General features: G+C 40.0%; 1 protein-coding gene across 3 annotated transcripts in view; it reads right to left on the reverse strand.

The window, feature by feature from the left end:
* Window positions 1-2,967: 2,967 nt before the first annotated feature.
* Window positions 2,968-24,154, reverse strand: part of LOC120401495 (isoaspartyl peptidase/L-asparaginase-like) — a 227,252-nt gene continuing 206,065 nt past the window's right edge. For 2 of the 3 annotated variants that reach the window (XM_039531576.1, XM_039531577.1), the window contains one exon: window positions 2,968-3,268. In XM_039531576.1, the coding sequence (XP_039387510.1) occupies window positions 3,054-3,268 (215 nt within the window). In that variant the 3' untranslated portion in view covers window positions 2,968-3,053. The remainder of the gene's footprint in view (window positions 3,269-24,154) is intronic. The other variant, XM_039531575.1, reaches the window with a different exon arrangement.

The raw sequence follows: 24,154 nt of genomic DNA on the forward strand, positions 1-24,154 counted from the left end.
AACTCTTCAAAATGGTGACAGGTTTCAGAGCAGCAGCCGTGTTAGTCTATATCAGCAAAAAGAACAGGAGAACTTGTGGCACCTTAGAGACTAACACATTTATTTGAGCATAAGCTTTCGTGGGCTAAACCCCACTTCATCGGATGCATGCAGTTGAAAATACAGTAGGAAGATATATATACACAGAGAAATGGGCCATCCTGATTATCACTACAAAAGTTTTTTTTCTCCTGCTGATAATAGCCCACCTTAATTGATTACTCTTGTTATAGTTGGTATGGCAACACCCATTTTTTCATGGTCTCTGTGTATATATATCTTCCTACTGTATTTTCTACTGCATGCATCCGATGAAGTAGGCTTTAGCCCATGAAAGATTATGCTCAAATAAATTTGTTAGTGTCTAAGGTGCCACCAATACTCCTTGTTCTTCAAAATGGCATTCTCTGTGCCTAACACCAGACAAAAACACATCTGGTTTTATACCAGTACTGGATAGGAGACAAAACTTAAAAAAACTACAAGACTGTCAAGTTTAAAATTGGACTAATGGCCTGGCTAAGCGTACAGCACCTCACATTTCCTGTGTGCAGCAGCAGGGAGTCTTACAAGGAGAGGAGCAGTGGGGGAAAGAGGGGACATGGCCGGCAGCAACTGCAGAGCTGGGCTTGAAGCAGGACTTTATGATCCCAGCTCTTGGGGGGCCCCAATAATGTGCCTGAAACAGCTTCTCTGCAGAGAGAGAATTTCTCCTGAAATACACAAGGCACCTCCTCCAGCCTGGGGGAGCACGTAACATTAATGTAGTTAACCTGGCTTTTTTCAGAACATTTCCTGTCTCCCCCATCCCACCTGTAGCCACTGATGTCTGGACTCTTTGCTATACACCTTATAGTGGATACTGGTGTTCCTGATAGGAAACTGTTAGACTAGCAGTGAGCTCCTGACAGGATATTTTCACTAAACGCACCCAAATGTCTAGTTAAATTAGCTATATTTTAAATAACTCCTTTAGTGTGTGTCTTACTATAGATAAGCAACCAATACTGTGGTGAGAGCTGGGGGTACTATTTGAAGTAGGAGTACAAATAATATGGATCTTCAGCCTTAACAGATATGAAATATTAGCAAAAAGCTTCTACAGACACTTTGTAGATGCAAACAAAATTTGAGCAAACCACTGACAGTCAAACACAACCCAGTTCTAATTCTGAGAAACTTGGTGGTTCATTTCAAGCAATTCACACAGTCCTGAAGATACCTCAAAACCTTTGTCTTTTTCTGTTCCTCTCCCAGCTTGCTGAGTATTGGCCTTCTCTTTGTTCTCCCATCCAATCTTGATATTCTTAGTGGAAAAACTCTCTGCAGCTCTTTCTTTTTGGTGCAGTGTTCACAATCTCTCTAGTTCACTGACTGTCTTTTTTCACTTCTTGACTGAAAACATCTCTTTCTCCATTACCTATGCCTCTTAATTTATTTCACTCTGCTGTTACTTATTTTTTTAAATTGTATTACATGTTTAATTCTGAAAAATGTTTTAGGAAAGAGTTTGTATGAAAGTGAACACAAAATGAAGTTATGTGTCTTTGTTGTGTACAGCCAGTGTGCCCACCTCACAACTGTTTATCTCCTCTCTACCTTTGAAGTTGGTGTGGCAAAAATAAAACATCACACGCTAAATTTGTGTTTGCTGCTGTCCAAGATTATTTGACTAAGTCACCTCTATATTGCTGTGGCTGACATCAAAGCTATTCAATTTAGGAAAAAAACTGAAGTACAAATGACAGCATCTGATTGCTAATTTATTTTTAGGTGATCCAAGACTTGCAGCAAAATGTTTCTTTTTTATCATATCTGTCAGTGTTTATGGAAAACATCCGTGGGAAGGCAAGACATAACCAGTAAGATATGGCAACATTTCAAACGCTACAGTATGGAGGATCATAGAAGAAACTTGAATGCCTCATAACATTTCTGTAGTCCAAAGTATTGGACATTTCTGTAAAAGGGTGACTGCTCTTAGGAAAAAAAGATTACAAAACCAATGAAGTGCTGTTACAAAAATCTATACAATATACTTGTGAAAGTGCACCTCATTACTGGGTAAGACAGATAATTCTTCAGTGTAAAAAAAAACACACTGCAGTGCAGGCTGTGAAGATATATAGATTGCACAGACCAAAAGGAAATTTTGTGAGATGAACAATTTTCTGTTATAAGGAGGTATTGATGCAATTATATGTGTGAAGCTGGTTTTTACATGCTGAATTTTGTACATTATGTGGAACAGATTTTAATCCCACCTTGTTTTGATTGCTTGAAGAGAGCAATGCTGTTTTTAACAGAAAGTGGTTTATTTGGGACAGTTTACTTGAAAGTACGTGTTTCACTGGGTTTGGGAGGAATTAATGAAAGGACCATAGAAGTGCTTTAACAAATAGGGTATTTCAAACTTTCAAATGTAGATGAAAATAAAGTCTATAGCTTATTTTGGAAGGCATAAAAGTAGTTCCACTGCTTTCTGTATTCTTGGGGTAAGTATTTAGAACAATACATTAAAATATGCTTGTGGGACTGCTATTAAGACTTAGTTGGATAAACTTGATTGAAAGCTTAACTTTTCCATGTCATTACAATTTTCTAAAAATGCACATCAATCAATACATGATACATTTAGAGAGCAAAAGGAAAAAAATCACACACATTACTGAAATAACCCAAGTTGGATGTGGATGTTGCAGCTGAAACATACAATACCATACACATTTTGTTTGTTTGTTCACTACAGTTGAGATATTGAATTTTGCATGAAACACCACTCCTCTGGAACACTGACTTCATGTAGCATTTAGCATATTCTCAAAGTTCTGAAATAACCAAATACAATGCCTTTGGAAAACTATCTTTATTAAAGGTAATAAAGTCATGTTTTATGAATCTTCTTGAATATGAAGTAAGTTAGTCCAAAGATGCCAGATACATACACCCTTCATTAAGAATCACGTAGCACCAACTAATAACATCAATTGTAAAAATCCCCTCCCCCAAAAAGTTTATTTGGAGGGTTTAATTATTTCTTGAATTGTTTCTCCTGGATTTAGGCCATACATTAACACGCCTTCCTTTATGCCTGCCCATGCCATCCGCTTGGTGGTGAATCGTGCTGTCCATTCTCCAGTTTTGCTGACAACTATAACTCCTCCCCGTCCATGGACTCTCTTCTCCATATAGTGAAGAGCAGAATCTGCAGCTTCCTCTGGAGTTTTACCTAGTGTCAGGAGCACATCTGATTAGCTATTTATACACACAGTACAAAAATATAAAGACCATTAGTAGTATACTTTAAACTTTGACATTATTTATTGGCTTTCCTTTTACCTTCAGGAATAAAAGTAACACACTGAAAAGTTTCAGAGTGGTATCCGTGTTAGTCTGTATCAGCAAAAACAACGAGGAGTCCTTGTGGCACCTTAGAGACTAACAAATTTATTTGGGCATAAGCTTTCATGGACTAGAACCTACTTCATCAGATCTATGGAGTGGAAAATACAGGAGCAGGTATAAATACATGAAAGGATGGGAGTTGCCTTACCAAGTGTAAGGTCAGTCTAACGAGACAACTCAATTAACAGCAGGATACCAAGGGAGGAAAAATAACTTTTGAAGTGGTAAGAGAGTGGCCCATTTCAGACAGTTGACGAGAAGGTGTGAGTAACAGTAGAGGGAAATTAGTATTGGGGAAATTTCAATGAGGTTTAGGTTTTGTAATGACCCAACCACTCCCAGTCTTTATTCGGGCCTAATATGATGGTATCCAGTTTGCAAATTAATTCCAGTTCTGCAGTTTCACGTTGGAGTCTGTTTTTGAAGTTTTTTTGTTGAAGAATTGCCACTTTTAGGTCTGTTATTGAGTGACCAGGGAGATTGAAGTTTTTACCTACTGATTGAATAAGCTGCATGAAAATACAGTGCACAAAAAAGAATAATTTAATCAATTTGCTAGAAATGGATTTTGATGGTGTTCATTTTTCAATTGGTCTGCAACACCTCAGAAGGGTAAAATGCTTATCAATCAGATTTCTCCAAAGTTCATCTTATGTACATGAAATATGATGTAGAAAAAGTATTTTGCTCAAACCTCCACTTTATTTCCAGTTTGTTTTTCCTTTCCAACCCATGGTCTGGGACCCCCATTCTGGAATTGTTTCACACTCCCACTGAACTCAGTGAGAACTCAGTCAATGCGTGAGTGAATGCATGCTCAAATTGTACATTATTTGGGGCAAGGATGGTCTTTTATCTAAGCTTGGAAAGGGCCCAGCATGTTGTATGTTGTAGCTAGTACTGCAAACATAATAATTGGCAATTGAATTATTGGTGTGTAACATAATTAGGCAGTGTCAGGGGAAATCTACAGCACCATCATATACAAAGCATGGGGAATTTTAGTGGGCGCCCAATTTTGTCTCACTTCCCTTGCTTTTGATCAATGTTAAGCCTCTCAGAAAAGTACAAACTCTTCAGAAAGCCTCAACTCTCCTTCTGTTTTATTGAAACAAGGGGAAAAATTGTTAGGAACAGGCCCTTCTCATCACACACATATTCATAGTACAGCTTAGAGGTAGCAAACAGTGTCTAGGATAAATCAAGGAGATGTGAACTGCATAAAATATCCCAAACAGGCCAAATATCAGCTTCATTTGAGGAGTGAAAATTCTTCTAATTGCTGTCCAAACATATTTGGCTCTGAATCCTGCCATCAATACTGGAATCCCTGAGCCTATCAAGTACTTCTCCCTAACAGGCCCCGGATCCTTATCTGAGCAGATTTTCTGGAAGGGGATAGGAAGTGCTTACTAGATTGCAATGCCCCGCTATCATTTGGAGTCAGATGCTATCCCACGCCGTTTCCTTGGAACTTTGCCTGCTGAAATTTTGGGAGGGATGTCAATGGTAAAGCTACTACTTTAACCTCAATGTATCAAAGATCTCTTCTGGGAAGCAGGAGGCTGCACATCCTTTATTTAGACAACCAGAATGACTTGCAAAGCTGCTAGGAAGATTTTAGCTCCAAGCTAAGAAAAGGTGAGGAAGATTTCAGAGCACTTGGATTTTCAGCAGCAGCATAACAATAATGTTCTCTGGATGGACAACCACCTCCCACCATCCAGAAGAGACATGTTGAGGACTTGGAGGTAGTGACCTTACCATGCAGCCCACTCAAAGATTCAAGATGGGGTGAGCGAACATTGGGACTTCTGATCCTGAGAGATACGGATATTAGAGAACTAGCCAGTCCAAATACTGCACAGCTGAGAAGGAGTTTGGGGATATTTAATATACTGTGTAGCATACTCTTCCCTAGAAGACTTGAAAAGGAAGAGATACCATGGAGGACTTAATGGGGTTGGGTATTGGAGTCTTCACAGCTGATAGGAGAAATGTATCTAGGAAAGTATGTGTTTCTTACCAGTTGCAAAGCTGAAACATTGAATGATGCAACTGAAGAGGGGAATCAGTGCTTTTAGACATTTATTTTTGTTCCCTTACTATAGCATCCATCTGCTTTATACAATTCAGATCTGTCTTAGGGTCTTTTTTTTAAAAAAAACCCTGTTCAACTTGCATTACAGTATGTCAGTGGTAAGAGAATAATTCCCACAACTCCCACTCCTACCCAACCATGCTGAAGATATTCACAGAGGCATCTCTCATAATGTTCATTTGAGGCTTATCTCTTAATGACTGCCAAAGGACAGGGATTCCCTCACCCTGGTTTCTTATTGCAAACAGCCTTCATGTGCACCACTGGCACGTTCAACACCAAGTACTTTTGTGACTGGGGTCCTAGTAGGGAGCCAGCTGTGGTCACTCAGTTAGGGTGAACTGCAAAGAATGGGGCAGACAATCCTCATAAAGCTGGTGGATACTCCAATACTTAGATTTACCAAGCCAGCATAAAACCTCACTGGTTACTCAGAAGTCCAAAAAACACAGTTTCCTTAAAGTGATCCAGCCTCAGGCCTTCATCCAGTTACTCACCTCAAATATGATGAACATTTCTGTAAATCATATTTCATCATATAAAAGAAAAGGTTCTACCAATCCCAAAGGATCGGACACATGACCTCCCAGGTTATTGAATATTTCAGATCTTATCCAAATACACACTACAGCCAACTCTTATTAATTAAACTAAAATGTATTAAAACACAAAAGAGAAAGACTATGGTTAAAAGATCAATATACATACAAGCATGAGTTTAATTCACTGAGGTGCAGATTCATAGCAGAGATGGGGAGCTTTGTAGTTGCAAAGTGTTCTTTCAGAAATAGTTCATAGGTTATAGTCCAATCTCCAAATATCATATTCAGGGTGCACCAGCATAACTGGTCTTGTGACTCAAACTTCCCCCGATGAAGCCTAAGCATATCTGAGATAACAGAATCAGGATCCAAGGGGTTTTTTACATAGTGTTCTAGCATCATCTTGACCATACAGTCCTGGTTAAACAATAGGCTTTTGATGTAACCTTTTGCTTTCTAAACACCACCAGTAATTAGTTACATAAATTAACATAGAGCATTAGGCAGTCTATTACAAACTTCAAAGAGACATATAGACAATGACATTATTTTACCCAAGATTTATCGAAATGTTAATATTCCCTTTTGATCTCTGAATCAATAGTTACAGTGACAGTTCGGAACTGTCCCTTTATGGGTAGCATCTAAGATACACAAAATTAGTATTACTTCTAACAACATGGGTTTGCATTTCAAAGTTCTAGCCTACTTAGCATGAATGGCCCTAATTATCATTTGCATACCTTTCTAACATGACTTTAAAGGTGGGCTTTAGGTCATTCAGCCTGCAAGTTGTTTAACCCTTTCTAGCATCACAACTTTATTTACAGCATGATTTATAAATGTTCCACACAGCATAAGGCTTTTCCCCAAGTCTTTGCCAACTACCAAGGCATGGGACAGAAGGGGGTAGGCCACACAGCACTCTGTAATCTTGAACTCCTCTCTTCACCCCCTCTCCTCACCTCCTCCTGCCTCTCTTTTAACTGTTTCCAGCTGACAAGATGAATTACCCAGCTAATTAATCAATGAGTACTTAAACTATTACCTCATCATTTTGCCCCATGTGGGGACACTTCCACAGTGCACTGAGTGGTGAGTCAGCCTTAGGGTCTCTCACTCTGTCATAATGAGCCTCTCCCTCAATTCAGCATTTCTGTGTCTGTTATGCGGAGCTCTGATGTAAATAAACCATTTCACTGGGGGATTAAAAGATTTCACTCACGCCATCTGGAATGTTTAAAAGAAGATTAGAAACTGCAGATACCCAGGTTCCTTCACTCTCCTGCCCCCTAACAAAATACAGTGTCTGGAGTCTGACTTATGTCTGGTACAGAATTACTTATTGTAATTTTAATCATATTTACTCAGGTCATTATTTACCTCCTAACAAACTGTTGAAAAAGAACCAGGGTCAAAAGGCGGGGGAGTGGTAGGGAGCCCCAGCAGAGTGGCAATTTTATTAAATTAGTTATTTATATACAAGAGGCCCAGGAAATTCCACAAGGACCAGCTCAGAGAGTTTCTGTCCAATCTCCCTCTCCAGAAACTAAGGAGCAGAGAGTACAATCTACATATCCCATGAATCTTTGGCATCATCAAAGAAAGGAACTGCCAGTCTCCTGGATAATTTTTCCTCTGAGCTGATGCTGTGTCTCTCAGTTTCTTGGCACAGTAACCCCACATATGGCTGAGTCTATGATTCCACAAAATCCACAGGAGCAATGGATTCTTCAGTTAAAACAAATGGAACTTTCTAAAAAAAATTAGTCAGAACACTGTAGCAGTCACTTTTTTTTTATCCAGAAATTTAAATGCCATAGTAGAGTAAATATGTACTTGCCCCTAGCTGCTACTACATGGCTATGTTACCACAAAAAACAAAATTGCTGAATTTTATTGTAAGGAATACATTTGTGAATCACGTGTGTAAATCCCCTGCACAGCTCTAAAGATGGACCCACACGTATTCTTGAATTTGTAGCAAGGAATATTTTATTGTACATTCTCAATCTCTTGCATGATTTATGCTATTCTTCAGAGCTGAAGCACAGATTACCAGTCTCCTGGCATACTCATCTCTTTGAAGGCAGCATCCTGCACATATAAATGCTGGTAAGCCAGCTGTCAGTTTTTACAATGTGCAGGTCTGATGCAATTTGAAATTCAAAAAATCATTAACTGAAAATCTGAATTATGGAGATTAGTTGTACCCCACGAAACTATATTGGTATGTTCTTTACTGCTCTGTGTTCATGGTACTGTATTTCATGACACCCAAGTCAAGTGTTCAGTTTAATTACATTCCACCTGAATAAATGGTATACAAAGATGTGGAAAATATTAAATGAAAAATATAAACATTTCACTTTTAATCTAACATAGGTGAAAATACAATCTCTAAAAACAAATGGAACTTTTTTTGTCTTAAATAAGGAATTGATTTGCCTTTGCCATAGGGTCAGTGACCAACTTATCTTGCTGATCAGTTTAAAGAGTTATCTTTATAACAGAATCCAAATATTTATGTGGGTATTTATGTATTTTCACTTTTAACAATTAATTTCCATGTTCCTCTTGAACTTTACATGGGGAATGGTGTCTGTCTACTTGTCCGGTTGGGTATGAGAGGCCCCAAGGTTGGAGATGAGACAGTCATCTGAGGTCACCACTTCTATTTATCAGAATGTAGCCAACAACATTTCCATAAAGATGTTTATAAGATTTACACCAGTATAGAAGAGGACAGAATTTGGCCCAGAGCGCTTGGTCTGAATGGCTTCATTGGAGTCAAGCTATCAGGATTTCCCTGGCCAGCATCAGCCCAAAGATCCTTCTTAAAAGACGGATATGTGCCATAAAGGAGTAGGGTGCAATAAGTAATGCATCCTTAGGCTATGTAACATTTATATACTTATGGAAAACTGACTTATATTTAACTTGCTTTCCTGTTATGTTTCATGAACTATCTTCTGTCTCTACAATATGAATGCCGGCACCTTAGTTTATGTCTGTTTATGCATTTGTCTTGTTCAGGTATGTAGGTGTAAAGAATAAAACTTTAAGCACAAAGGATTGCTCTGTCCTGCTCCTGTTGTCTATGGATGAGAATTCCTTCCCTGGGATTATCCTTGGGCCCCAAAACATTATGGGCTAGATCAGGGATTGGCAACCTTTGGCATGCGGCTCGCCAGGGTAAGCACCCTTGCAGGCCAGGCAGGTTTGTTTACCTGCCGCGTCTGCAGGTTTGGCCAATTGCGGCTCCCACTGGCCGCAGTTTGCCACTCCAGGCAAATGGGGGCCGTAGGAAAGTGGCAGCCAGCACATCCCTCAGCCCACGCTACTTCCCGCAGCCCCCATTGGCATGGAGCGGCGAACCACAGCCAGTGGGAGCCACGATCAGTCGAACCTGTGGATGAGGCAGGTAAACAAACTGGCCCAGCCTGCCAGGGTGCTTATCCTTGGGAGCTGTGTGGCAAAGGTTGCCGATCCCTGGGCTAGACTGAATCAAAGCCTTGGTTTACACTATAAACGTATGTCAGTATAACTATGTCCCTTGGGAGTGTTGAAAATCCACACCCCTGAGCACCACAGCTATAATGACCTAACCCCGGTGTAGACAGCGCTATGTCGATGGGAGGGCTTCACCCATCAATATAGCTACTGTCTCTCAGGGAGGTGGAGTACCTACGCCAATGGGAGAAGCTCTCCCATTGGCATAGGCAGAGTCTTCATTAAGCACTACAGTGGCACAGATGCACTGGTGCAACTGCGCTGCTGCAGCACTGTAAGTGTAGACAAGCCCTTAACAGGGCTGACCCTAAAGGTTCAATTTACCTGGTAATGTTTTGGGGCCAAGATTGTTCCACTCTTACTCAGATTGAGTAATACCTTACTCTGCAAGGAGCCTTATTGAAATCAATGGCAAAATCCGGCCCTTTATAGGGCATCCCATTCACAGCAGGCCTTTTGGTATCCCACAAAATATCTTTAATAAAGAAAACATTTACCACTGATACTTTCTACTGCCTTTTTTTTTCTAAAACACTTTGGCTTTTTAAAATTTTATTTTACATTTAGATTCTATTGTAAAATTCGGCAGATTCCCCAATAAACGTCATATGCAACAGTTGATGCTATTTTAAAATAGTTTTACTTTTACTTAAATGAGACCCTTAATTTAAAGACGTTGCTTTAGGCATAAGGAATTTAAATTGTCACTTTTAGTTCCTTTAAGATACACCTGCAAGGAAAAAATATCAATTTTACAAGGCTGAAAGGATCGCTAATTGTCAGATTGTATTAACTCTACTTTTTAAATTCACAACAGTCTTCATTAAAAAAAAATCCTCAGAGGGAGTATAACAAAAACCACAGGATTGTAATTGTCTGGAAATTGCAGAACTCATGTCCCTAAACTTGTCTCTTAATAAAGCAATTTAAGAGAAAACCTTGCCAAGGTTTATTTTTGTAGGTATTTCTCTGGGAGTATCAAGCAGAACTAGTCTTCAGAATTGAACTAATTTTGGAAGGAGTTCAGCTGTAGCAACTCTGCAGCACAAGTAGTGCTCAGTCGTGTTTTTCTCCACTGAAAGCAGACTGCACTAAAAAAAGAAAATAACAATTTCAATTAAACTGAGAATCATAAAGCTATGTAACAAATATCTGGCCCTCCTATCTCCACACCACAGAATAATAGGTAAGAGAGACAATTATTGTTTTAACCTGTAATTTTATCTCTTATAAGTTGGGACCCACTTATCTGGTCTAGCACAGTTAGGAAGTAGCCAGAAGCGAATAATATCCTCCAACATTTGGAGCACCGGGCAGGAAAACATATTAAAAATATAAACAACTACTTAGGGGTAAGAGATTTAGAAGAGAAACACAAAGGTCCTGATCCTGCAATGAACTCCGGTGGGCACAGAGTTCTGTCTGCTTGGTGCTCATTGTAGGATTCAGACATAATATTAAAGAACAGTGATACGAACTTTCTTTCAAAATGAACCTAGGAGCTGGATTTTCAGCTGCTTTGCATTTTCAGCTGGAGCAGCATAAAGCAGTTGGAGTGTACTGGTAAGTCTGGCCCCAAATGCTTAAGTGTCTTCTCTACAAAAATGGAATAAGAATCTTCTTGGATTATGAGTGGCCCTGAATCAGGTGAAGAAAAGTTGATTTGGTTAGTAGGACCAGGTGAAAATATAGCACTTTGGCCTATTAGACTCAGGGGTCAAATTGGGATGCTCTGATGGGCTCCTTTAAGCAGCATCGATTGGATACACACATGTGCTCTGCTGAGTTCCTTGGGTTTGGTTCCTGTTTGGTGCAGTATGGATATTTAGGTTTGGCTCCTTCTCAGTAGGGGATGGACTCCCCACTGGGCTCTGCAGAGTTAGTATTCCTTTAGTGGTGCCTGTTACTTCCTTGGGCTCTGCTCCTTCCCTCAGGCCTGTTGGCTCATGGGACAGATGTGGGGAAGGATTGTAGGATGAGCTAGTTCAGACCTCTCGGCTATTATTCTAGGCTTCCTGCAAAGTCAGACAAACAACGGTGCATTATTTGCACTCAGTTAAGGTTCAGATTTTTTTCCACAACCATATCTGCTGGAGACTTACTATTTTTTTAAATGAAAACAGATTCCAGAGCACACGTCAGCCTTCAAAGAAGCACCAGCTTGCCATGCCACTGCAGGCTGGGCCAGTTCAAGCACTGGTTGGACTGGGTTTAATTATAAAGAGCTTCTCTTGATGTATCTCTCCTCTACTTTAGCCACTCCAAGTCTACAGTCTGGAATGGGAAACTCTGCCTTCTCCTCATTCCTTTTCCTTTTGAAAGCATCCATCTGAGAAGGACGTTGTGAAAATTCTGTCATGTTTAATACGCAGTGAATCAGGTCCACTATATTGCCTAGGTATTTGAATTGGAAAAGATAGCTTAAATCATCCAAGTAAGAGTTTTCAGAGAGGGAAAAGTAGGTTTCTCAATTTCTTTTTGAGGTTTGGCTCTGTTATCTGAGGAGAAATCTAGTCTGCAGTATGTTTTGGTTTCAAGTTTATGTTTCGCCTTTCATTTCTGAGATGATGAAGAGGAGTTGGGTTTCACAAAGTGAGGAACACAAGTTCTAAAAGGAGAAGGAGAACTCCCCAATGAGAAAGTTGAAAGAATTCTGGTCCAGTCATAGCAAGTAGGCCTTGTTTAGAAATTCCAGGAGAAAGAGGGCTTAGGCCACTGGGAGTAGAAAATTTTGGTCAGCCACTAGTGCAACTGGCTCAACCTATATAATGCATTTATTTGTTTTGCAAATCCCATCTATGGCACTTGAAAGGTTGAAATCTGATAAGTGATGGATGACATTCTGGTAATCTCTGATGGATAGTTTCAGATGTGGCATTCTGAGAATACCAAAGGTCAGGTTTCTTTGTCAATAGAAACATGGAAATTGCAGTCAGTCTGACACTGTTTTATAGCTATTTGGAGAAAGCTAAGTTATGCTGCTTGTTTCCTTTTTATGGAACTACTTGAGAGGTCAGAGAAACTCATGTAAATGATTTCCCAAAAGGTCTTACACATATTCCAAACCCCTTTCCATCTACTGGCAACTTGGAGGCACTGAGAGTTCCATACATTGTTCCTTGCTGATCCCCAGCTCCTCTTTGCCAACATTTTTGGATGTTTGATCCCTTTCAGAAAATTGGAGTTGTAGGCTCGGATTGTCAAAAGAGCACAGCATCCAACAGCTGCCACTGAGGGCAAAAGGGAGCTGCAGGATGCAGAACACTTTTAAAAGCCCAGCTTCTTCATTTATATGCCTAAATGGCAGCTGAGATCTTTTGAGAATCTGGCCTCAGTAGAGAGTACTGAGCATTTTCCAACTCTGGTCTGTAGGGTACTCATTTTCATGGCTTACTTTGAATTGGCTCTATCATATTATTTTGCATAATATGCAATGAAACCAACACGAAAAAACACTTCCAATGAAAAAACCCAGGAAAAAGAAAGTCTCCTTTCTTTTTCAAAGTCTCCTTTGAAAAACTGGTATTGGACACATATATTTAAGGTTATCTAACACTTTCCATTATAAGCCCCAGTAGGATGGTGTACCCTGAGCCTAATAGTATGCTGGGCAGTGCAGAGAGTGGTGGGGGAACATGAGTTCTCCTCCTTCTCCAGAGGATTATTCTTCAAAGGAAACAAGGCGTGAATAGTCTATCCCAGAGGGACAGCCATTGCAGAGGCAGCACAACATGTGGTGGTTGGTCATGTGCACCTCTGTGTGAACCCACAAAAAGGCGGGTGACAGTTTAGCCCTTACTGAATAACAGAGACAGAAATAGAACCTGGGACTACTGACTCCCTAATTTCCAGTTCCCATCACTACATACACAAGGTAGGTCTACATTGCAGCTGGATTAGCTGCCAGAGTACAAACCCATGCAGACCACCCCTTTGTATGTACTCGGGTGGCTAGCACAAGCAACCCCTTACACTATTACTTTTAGCTTGAGCAGAGCTAACATGTTTCTATGCAGCTGCACCATATACATACCCATTGATTCTGGTTTAGATCTGATGCTAGTGTAAATCTGAATTAACTCCATGGAAGTCAATAAGATTACACCCATGTAAAACTGGTGTAAATAAGATCAGAGTTTGGGACCTTGGTTTTGTATTATTTCATATTACAATAGCTCTTCATTCTAGCCTTCAAGCAGTGATAATCAGCTTCTCTTTTTAAAATGAAAGCAAAGATTTCATTGAGCACTTAGTAATATTTATATAAACACTTGTCACCAACTTCCTTCTTGTGCCCCTAATTGCTTGAAGCACCAGACTTGCCAGATGATTTGCTTCCTATATATTTAAAATATGTCTTCCTGGTTCCTTTGTTGTCTTTGATTTTTTTTACAGTCCTAGACTTGCTGATCAACGTAGTCTTTTCATTTCTGTTTATTTTTCATTATCCTCCTCTTTTAATACGGTGTTTCACATTTCCAATAAGCTGCTTTCTTTTCCTTAATTGCTGTGTTCATCAATATGCATTTTTGTTCTGCCTACTCCACTTCTACCAGGAAAATATAATGTGTGATTCATTTTTCCTAGAACATTCTCTCTCAGTGCTGGTCCCATGCCTCTGTTATTCATAAAATGTGTGCATATGACACTAACTGTGCTTATGCAATTCTCTCTTTCCATTTCTAAGGGCCAGATGGTGGCCCAGTCCATGGAAGGCCAATACTGGGGAGTAGGAGCTCCCAAGGACCATATGTGGCTGCATTAGCACTCCCTGCATCATGTGTGGAAGGGAGAGCAGGGACTGTATGACTGTTACTTATCCTCCACTCCAAGAGAAAGGATGTAGTGGGATGGAGAGCAGGAGGAGCATTGGCTTTGTTCCTCATAACTAATAAGCCAAGAGAGATGAGCCAACACAATTTTGGGAAAGTAAGCTGTACCCTAAAGAGGGGTGCCGGAAATTACACCCCCACAAGAGCTGTGGGTGAACAGGGCTCCTCTGGGGACAGTGCAGCTGTGTACTTGGGGAGAGACTTAAGGCTCAGGATAAAATTTTCAAAAGTGCCTAAGTAACTTTGGAGCCTAGATCCCATTTTCAAAAGTGACTTAGGCACTGAGGGCCACATTTTCTAAGGTATTTAAATGCTTGTGATGCTGTATGATTGAATATGATCGTTTATACCATTGATATTACCACTGTTATATAATCGCAACAAATCTTGTACGTCATGTAAGGTGTCAATGGAAAAGTAATGATTTGCTAAGCATGACTATCCTGGTTAAATCCATGTATAATATTTTAATGTGAAATTATGATTTTGGCTATGTACCTGCATTTTACACATCTATGTGCTGATGGCCCATTAAGAACACCCAGCTCACAATGGGCCACTGAAGAAATTCATTCAGCCTGGTAAGCTTTTCCTGTGGATGCCTGAGAAAGAATATGGGCAATGGCTGCTCCTGTGAGTCATCAAAGCATATAAAGGCATGTGATATGCTCATGTGACACTGAACTCCATCTTGGGCCAGTAATTTTCCATGCACCTGGACTGTGGGCTTTGTTTGAGACAGTAAAATTCCATGCACATGGCAGAGGATTTAAAAAGCACTGGATGCATCGCCATCTTCATTTCCTGCTTCATTTCTCTGGACTGGATTTCTAAGAAGGAAGTTCTAAACAAGGACTGATGACCCACAGTTCATTTGGGTGATTCCAGAGAGACTTTTGCAAGCTAGCAGTTTATTCCATCACTGCTGCGAACCTGATATGAGGGCTTTGCAATCACTTGTAGGTATATGATCTGTTAACCATTTTAACTCTCTTTTTCTCTACTTTTATTATTAACCCTTTAGTTTTTAGTTTTACTAAAGGACTGGCATCAGTGTCATTATTGGATAAGATCTGAGTTATATATTGGCCTGGCTAGGTGGCTGATCCCTTGGGATTGGAAGGCCCCTATACCTGATGAAATTGGTTTTCAGTAACCACTCATCATAAAGTCTAGTGTCTGGGCAGTGAGCCAAGGGCTGGAATGCCTAAGGAGCCTGCATTTTTGACTTCTCGTAACCAGTGTGGTCATACAGAAGTTCACTTTTGTTACTGACTTGGTATAATCTATGATAGAAAACCACCAGTTTGGGGTGAGCCTGTCTTGTTTCTTAGTGGTCTGTCCTGAATTTGGCATCCTTAGCTGTGACCCACTGACGCACAGGGACAGTGCCTAAAGATTCAGATAAGTGCCTAGTGAGATTTTCAAAAGCTCCTAAGCAGGCACTTTGCAGTCAGCCAATGGAATTAGGCAGCTATCCTGCACAGGCAGTTTGCAAATCCCACTAGGCCCCTATCTGCCTATTTAGGTGCCTAAATACCTTTGAACATCTGGCCCTTAGAAGTCTAAGTCTCATTAAAAGTCAATGGGACTTAGGCATCTTTTCAGTATTTTACCCTTGATCTAACTCTCAATGTTAAAAATGTTTTTTTTTCTTCAATTTGATCAAAAATAACAATTACAAAAACTTCGTATAGAATGGCCAAAGAAAATAATAGAGCAGTATGTTGATTTCTTATAAACAGAAATCAATGCATAGTCTTTTTCTTATGCAATTGTATGTATCACAAGGCAAAAGAAATAAAAAAAAGTCCCAACAGCATATGAATAGATTTTCAAAGGCTCACAGTGTGTCACTAATAAAAATCAGATTTGAAGACAGAGAAATAATAAACATTTTAAAAAAGTATTTAGATCTTTCCCTATGGACAGTGGTATAAAATAGCATCTTAATTAGACTTCCTTCCAGTGCTGCAAGGTTTGCATTGCTGCCAGTCAGGTATAAGGGTCTGCCCATGAGGATCCTGTTGCAGGATCATGGCTGCAACTGTAAAATCAAAGTCCTACTACATGTAGCAGGTACCTCTATGGCAGCCCTTGTATACTCATGTCAACAAAGTAATGCTCAAAACCCCTCACTAGCAACAGAAATATACAAAGGGCTAGATCCACAAAGGGATTTAGGAGCCTAATTGCAACTTTAGGTAACAAAATCCAAAATTTATATCCTCAAAACCCCCACTCAGCTGCTGCCTAATGTTGCCTGATTTGGGGAGGGTTAGTAGGGACAGTGGAATTTATCCACTTAATTTAGTTTTATTTATTAATTAATTTTCTAATTAATTAAGAATGTTAGTAATAATTAATAGATATTAATAAGTCAGAAGATAAAAGTTCGTCTTGAATCAGGCTTCACAGAATTTAATACCAAGGAGATTGGGGTATAACAGGAATTACACTGAGACAAAGTTTAGTCAAACAAGACCTTTTATTTAAAATCAATGAAACAAGAAGTAAATGTAAAATGTTAAAAGCAGTATGAGATTACAAAGTATCACAATTCTTTAAGAGATATAATATGATATTATACAGTCCTAAATGCACTCTGCAGCAAAGAGTACTAAAGTGAATTTCACACCTCTGCTAGAGGAAGTATAGTTATAAAGAAACTGGTTGTAAATTAAACCCTTCTTAGCATAGATGCTTAGAGGTGAAGTAGAAATTAAGAATTATTTCATACTCACAAAGAATTAATAAACAGAGAAGTGGTGGATTATCACACCTTTTATAGGTAAAAATCCTTCCCTTTATGCCCAAATTTGTCTTTCCCCATGAAAAGGTGAGGGTACCTGTTTTCATAGGCTGACCTTATTTTGTGGTAGACTTGTTATATTTATATTCAGAAAGTCCCTAGACAATTAGGTTTGTTTCCTAGTATCACTTTTCTGAGTAAATAGGCCAGAATGTCTGGTCTAGAAGTTTCTAGGTATCTTGCATTAAAGCTATTGCAAATTCTATTAATCTATGCAGCCTACACACTTTTATCAAAAAGACATTTTATACAGACCAACAGATTAATCCTCAGGGCTACACTAACCCTGTAGGAGCCTAAATTCCCACTGGTAAAGTCCCTCGCACTACCCTTCTGCTGGGGGGCCATGTGCACTGCCATGTATGTTTTGATGCCCAGGATACTAGCACACATCTAAATCCTGGTGGGATCCTCAATTTATCTTACCTGTGGGGCAGGGCCATCAGCTCAGGTTCTATGCTAAATTGGGTGGTGGCACTCTTATCTCTTATATTGCCCAATAAGAACATAAGAATAGCTGTAACGGGTCAGACCAAAGGTCCATCTAGTCCAGTATCTGTCTACCAACAGTGGCCAATGCCAGGTGCCCCAGAGGAGTGAACCTAACAGGCAATGATCAAGTGATCACTCTCCTGCCATCCATCTCCATCCTATGACAAACAGAGGCTAGGGGCACCATTCCTTACCCATCCGGGCTAATAGCCATTTATGGACTTAACCACCATGAATTTATCCAGTTCCCTTTTAAACGCTGTTATAGTCCTAGCCTTCACAACCTCCTCAGGTAAGGAGTTCCACAAGCTGACTGTGCGCTGCATGAAGAAGAACTTCCTTTTATTTGTTTTAAACCTGCTGCCTATTAATTTCATTTGATGACCCCTAGTTCTTTTATTATGGGAATAAGTAAATAACTTTTCCTTATCCACTTTCTCCACATCACTCATGATTTTATATACCTCTATCATATCCCGCCTTAATCTCCTCTTTTCCAAGCTGAAGAGTCCACCGTTTACCCCTTTCTCCAGATCATTTATGAATAAATTGAATAGGATTGGTCCGAGGACTGACCCTTGGGGAACACCACTAGTTACCCCTCTCCATTCTGAGAATTTACCATTAATACCTACCCTTTGTTCCCTGTCTTTTAACCAGTTCTCAATCCATGAAAGGACCTTCCCTTTTATCTCATGACAGCTTAATTTACATAACAGCCTTTGGTGAGGGACCTTGTCAAAGGCTTTCTGGAAATCTAAGTATACTATGTCCACTGGATCCCCCTTGTCCACATGTTTGTTGACCCCTTCAAAGAACTCTAATAGATTAGTAAGACACGATTTCCCTTTACAGAAACCATGTTGACTATTGCTCAACAGTTTGTTTTTCTATATGTCTGACAGTTTTATTCTTAACTATTGTTTCGACTAATTTGCCCGGTACCGACATTAGACTTACCGGTCTGTAATTGACGGGGTGGTTTACATAAAGAAACCCCGTCACCTAGGACTTAATATCTGTGGGGCCCTTTTTAGTTTCATACCTGGGCAAATTTTGGTATGTATCAGGAATGGGCACCATGTATATATATTCATCTTTATCCCCAGATGGTGCTCGTCTATGCATTTGTTTAGGGGATTGTCTGGGTGTCTGTCCAGGTCTCTGCCTAGTTTTTGGCTTGGGTTTGTTGCGTTTATACAGCATATAACCTAACATAAGGAAATTAATCACAATCCCAATTCCTTGGATAATTATCCATACTTCTAATCCGAAATTTTCTCTGGAAGTTGTTACAGACTCATTCCCTTCATTCATTAATTGGGTAATAACTTGTTGGGCTTCATTCATATTGTTAGTAATTTGAATGAGGTGAGTCTCTTTACGAGTCATTAAGGATTTCAGTTGCAACCCTAATGGTGGAATATAAGCCAGAAAAGTAGGTATACTTTGAATAGTTAAATTCTGGTAATCAGGGTTAGACTGAATAATGGTAATGTTCTCAAAAATAGGAATAGGGGAAATAACTTGATTTCCTATTACCGTGGGTTGCTTTGGGGTAAAACAGAAATTTGGCTCTGTGACAGGACACTCCAAGGGACCATACTGGTACCTCTTTTGATTGGTAACCACGCAAAATTGGTTCCTTCCAGCATAGGTCACCCTCTCCATCGGAGTCTTCCATGTGGTCAGCCTCACCAGGCATGACGATGATGAATTCTGTGCTTTCTCTCCTGTAGTCCACACAAAACAGTGTCTGTTTCAAACACATTACACCTACAGATATACTGGGGTCCCTTTTCAGAACAACAGGCCATCTGTGGTACCTTCCAAGTCTGAGTTGGAGTGTGATAGACTACCAGGGGAGGTGCATTAACGCGTTCCCTGTAGATGTCATCTTCGAGGTGACCTATAGAATGGATAGCAGCCAATTGCCTGTACACATCTCTGTCTGGGTCAAACACTGGTAACGAGACCGTGAATGAGACATACAAAGACCGTGCCATCATACAATCTTTTGTAAGAGAACAACTGTCTCGGTTGGGGTGAGGTGTCACAGATTCTATCTCTCTCATAGCACCCACTGACAAATGCTGGCATGCATCCAAACAAGTGGATCTTTCCTTTTCCAGCTTTTGAAAACATTTAGGACAATACCAACTCATTAGTTGTTCTTCCTTAATTAAGTCAGGGACTTCTCCTAATTTTAAGGATCGTAATGCATCAGTAATTGTGCTTACAACATATTCCCCATATGCAGAACATATAATTTCTTTCCCCAAATGCTGATCTCTTTTCTGATCATTGTTTAAAGCAATTAACTTTAAAAGCGATTAACACATCTTTTTCCAACCACTAGAGGGTAGTTACTTCTACTAATTGATATTCAAAATAACATCCTCCCGAATTCCCTTAACCTGTTGAATCGGGTTGTTGACCAGTTCTGGATTAAGTATAATAGTCCGTTCCTTCTTTGTTGGTATGTTCTGTTGCTTGGGCTCAGACAACTGAGTGTGATCCGGTCGTCTGGTTTCCTGGGGTTGCAATAGTTCAGTTTCAGACTTAAGATTTTGGCATAGTCCTACCCTTAGAGCAACAATAAGGGTGTAATAAGTCAAAAATGTCAATGTCAATTTCATGGTTGCAAACTGCTGGGCTCCAATTGTTGCGATTTCGTCTGATCACTTAAGTCCTGAGGAAGAAGTTGCTCCTGCGACCTGGACGATCGATACAGCTTTAACTGGTTAGCATGATAAATCTTGTCTCTATTATGCTTTCCTCCTGTTACTCTGATCTTATATACTGCTGAACTGAGTTTATCAATGATTTGGAAAGGTCCAATCCATCGATTACACAACCCATGTTCTGGTGACTTATATGACAATAACATTACTTGATCTCCTACCTCCCAAGTATTCTCTCTCTGGTTTTTGTCAAAGTAAGCCTTTGCCTTACGTCTGGATTTTCCCAATTTAGCAGCTACCTGCAAGTGAATGTGATTTAAATGTTTTTGCAGATTTTGCAGGTAGGTATCCATTTTTATTCCCTCTAATTGAGTGCCACTAGCTTGCCAAATTAAATGTTCTGGTAATCTCATTGTTCGGCCTGTCATCACTTCAAAAGGTGTTTTATCAGTAGATGCAGCCGGTGTCGCCCTCAATGCCATTAAAATTAAAGGCATGAGGGTGTCCCAGTTACGTCCATTGGCATCAACCAGTTTCCTCAACATCACTTTTATAGTCCGATTGGTTCGTTCCACCATCCCAGATGACTGTGGTCTGTATGGGATGTGTAGTCTCTGCGGGACTCCCATCAATTTAAGACAATCCCTAAAGAACTGTCCTGTAAAATGTGATCCCTGGTCTGATTCTACCTTCGCAGGGATCCCCCAGCGAGAGAAGACTTGTTCTACCAAAACCTTGGCAGTGGCTTTTGCAGTATTGGCTTTAAGAGGAAATGCCTCTATCCACTTTGAGAAAGGATCGATAATCACCAACAAATATTGGTTACCTCTTTGGGTCCTTGGCAAAGGACCTACAAAGTCAATCTGCAAAGCCATCCACGGACCTTCATACACCTGGGATCTTAGTGGCGCATTTCTTTTGGATGGAGTAGGATTAGCTTGGGCACATGCCAGACAATTTTCACAATATTGTTGCACATCCATCCTAAGAAGTGGCCACCACCCTACAGATGCAAGACGTTGGACAGTTTTGTCCACTCCCTGATGTCCTCCTGTAGGAGTGTCATGGACCATGTACATCATTTCCCTTCGTAGGTGAGCTGGAACTACCCACACAGGGAAAGGACCTCCTGTATACATGAGAACTCCATCTACGACTTGTAACTGCTGTTCATGTCGTTTGTACAAAGGGTCTATTGTTAGTGATCCCCCTTTGTCTATTTTGGAAAGCTCTAGAATTACTTTTAGTATGTCCTTATCCAATTTTTGCATGTCTTTTAGATCTGGTATATTGGGTTTTACCAATTTAGTTGCAGCTATAGGACATTTAGGATTAGGGGTAATAACAGAATACTCCTGATCCTTACTTTCCCAAAATTCTCCTGATCGGGCTCCTTCACGGGCCAATTTATCAGCTTTCTCATTTTCCATAGCATAAGGGTCTAATTTCCAGTGAGCTTTTACTTTTTTTATTTTGATTGGCCGCTCTGAGACAGTAACTATTACTGTTAACCAATGGATGTATCTCATCAGTGATGCATACCTAATAGGTGTGCCATCAGAAGATGTAAAACCATTTGTTTCCCAATATGGTAGGAACTCTGTGAGAGAATTGCATACCCATGCAGAGTCTGAAAACAGACAGATATCTTGGTATGTGGTGGTGATGGAGAACTGCACACAGTACTCCAACACACAAGCCACTGCAGCTAATTCTGCATATTGAGCCGAATGTGGAGTGCATGAATATGCCTTTTCCCAAGGCTCTCCTTTCCCCTCAGGGGGAACTGCATAGATTCCGAACCCAGTATAAGGTTTGCCTTGATGGTAATAACTAGAGCCATCAACAAAGAATTTATACCTATTAATGGGATCTGTCTCCTGGATTAAAGGTTGAAAGAGCTTTTGTTTTTCCTCTCCCCTTAGATCCAATTGATCAAAGTTGGGACACTTGTGTGGCTCTCCCTGATACAATAGAGCTGTTGGTAACAAGGATGGTGTCCTAATAGGTTTGACTGCAATATCTTTTCCTTGCAGTAATAATGCCCAATGAGCAAGGCGAGCATTTGAAACTTGCCCATCTTTTACCCTATTGGACAGTAAAAACTTAATAGTCTTTTCTATGTATGGATTTGCTTGTTCTGGGTAAGGATACTGTTTTTGGGCTGAAATTTCTCCTCCTTCTACAACAATAGTGACAGCCATGCATCCACAGTCATGTTTGTGTTTAGCAAAGGCATCTGCATGTTTGTACAGTAATGCCTGTAACTCAGGTTGGTCTGCATGTTTAGCCACTATTTTGTCCAAATCATACCCTTCAGGTTCAAAGTCCTCCACTGGAGATACCATGCCACACTCAGGTATGACTACTGGAGAGTCATCCTTTTCCTGTTCTACTGAAAGACACAATAATTGGTTACACAAATCAAGAACACATCCCTGTTTGTATAAGAAATCAGTTCCCAATAAGGAATTCTTTGGGTCTGCTAACTTCATTAATGCAAAAGTATGATTCTTTCTTAGGTGACCTATTTGTACTTCAAGGGGTCTAGAAAGTGTGGTAGTAACCTGATTACTTGCAAAGGTTGCAAGTGTCTTGGTACATCCTGATGATAGAGGAGAGGATCTAGGATCCTCGACATGGAGAATACTGATTTCCCTTTACAGAAACCATGTTGACTATTGCTCAACAGTTTGTTTTTCTATATGTCTGACAGTTTTATTCTTAACTATTGTTTCGACTAATTTGCCCGGTACCGACATTAGACTTACCGGTCTGTAATTGCCGGGATCACCTCTACAGCCCTTTTTAAATATTGGCATTACATTAGCTAACTTCCAGTCATTGGGTACCGAAACCGATTTAAAGGACAGGTTACAAACCTTAGTTAATAGTTCCGCAACTTCACATTTGAGTTCTTTCAGAACTCTTGGGTGAATGCCATCTGGGCCCAGTGACTTGTTAATGTTGAGTTTATCAATTAATTCCAAAACCTCCTCTAGTGACACTTCAATCTGTGACAGTTCCTCAGATTTGTCACCTACAAAAGCCAGCTCAGGTTTGGGAATCTCCCTAACATCCTCAGCCGTGAAGACTGAAGCAAAGAATCCATTTAGTTTCTCCGCAATGACTTTATCATCTTTAAGCGCTCCTTTTGTATCTTGATCATCAAGGGGCCCCACTGGTTGTTTAGCAGGCTTCCTGCTTCTGATGTACTTAAAAAACATTTTGTTATTACCTTTGGAGTTTTTGGCTAGCCGTTCTTCAAACTGCTCTTTGGCTTTTCTTATTATACTCTTGCACTTAATTTGGCAGTGTTTATGCTCCTTTCTATTTGCCTCACTAGGATTTGACTTCCACTTTTTAAAGGAAGTCTTTTTCTCTCTCACTGTTTCTTTTACATGGTTGTTAAGCCACGGTGGCTCTTTTTTAGTTCTTTTACTGTGTTTCTTAATTTGGGGTATACATTGAAGTTGGGTCTCTTTTATGGTGTCTTTAAAAAGTGCCCATGCAGCTTGCAGGGATTTCACTTTAGTCACTGTACCTTCTAACTTCTGTTTAACTAACCCCCTCATTTTTGCATAGTTCCCCCTTTTGAAATTAAATGCCACAGTGTTGGGCTGTTGAGATGTTCTTCCCACCACAGGGATGTTGAATGCTATTGTATTATAGTCACTATTTCCAAGCGGTCCTGCTATAGTTACCTCTTGGACCAACTCCCGTGCTCCACTCAG

The sequence above is a fragment of the Mauremys reevesii genome, linkage group 3, assembly GCF_016161935.1.
Source record: "Mauremys reevesii isolate NIE-2019 linkage group 3, ASM1616193v1, whole genome shotgun sequence".
Classification (NCBI taxonomy): Eukaryota; Metazoa; Chordata; order Testudines; family Geoemydidae; genus Mauremys; species Mauremys reevesii.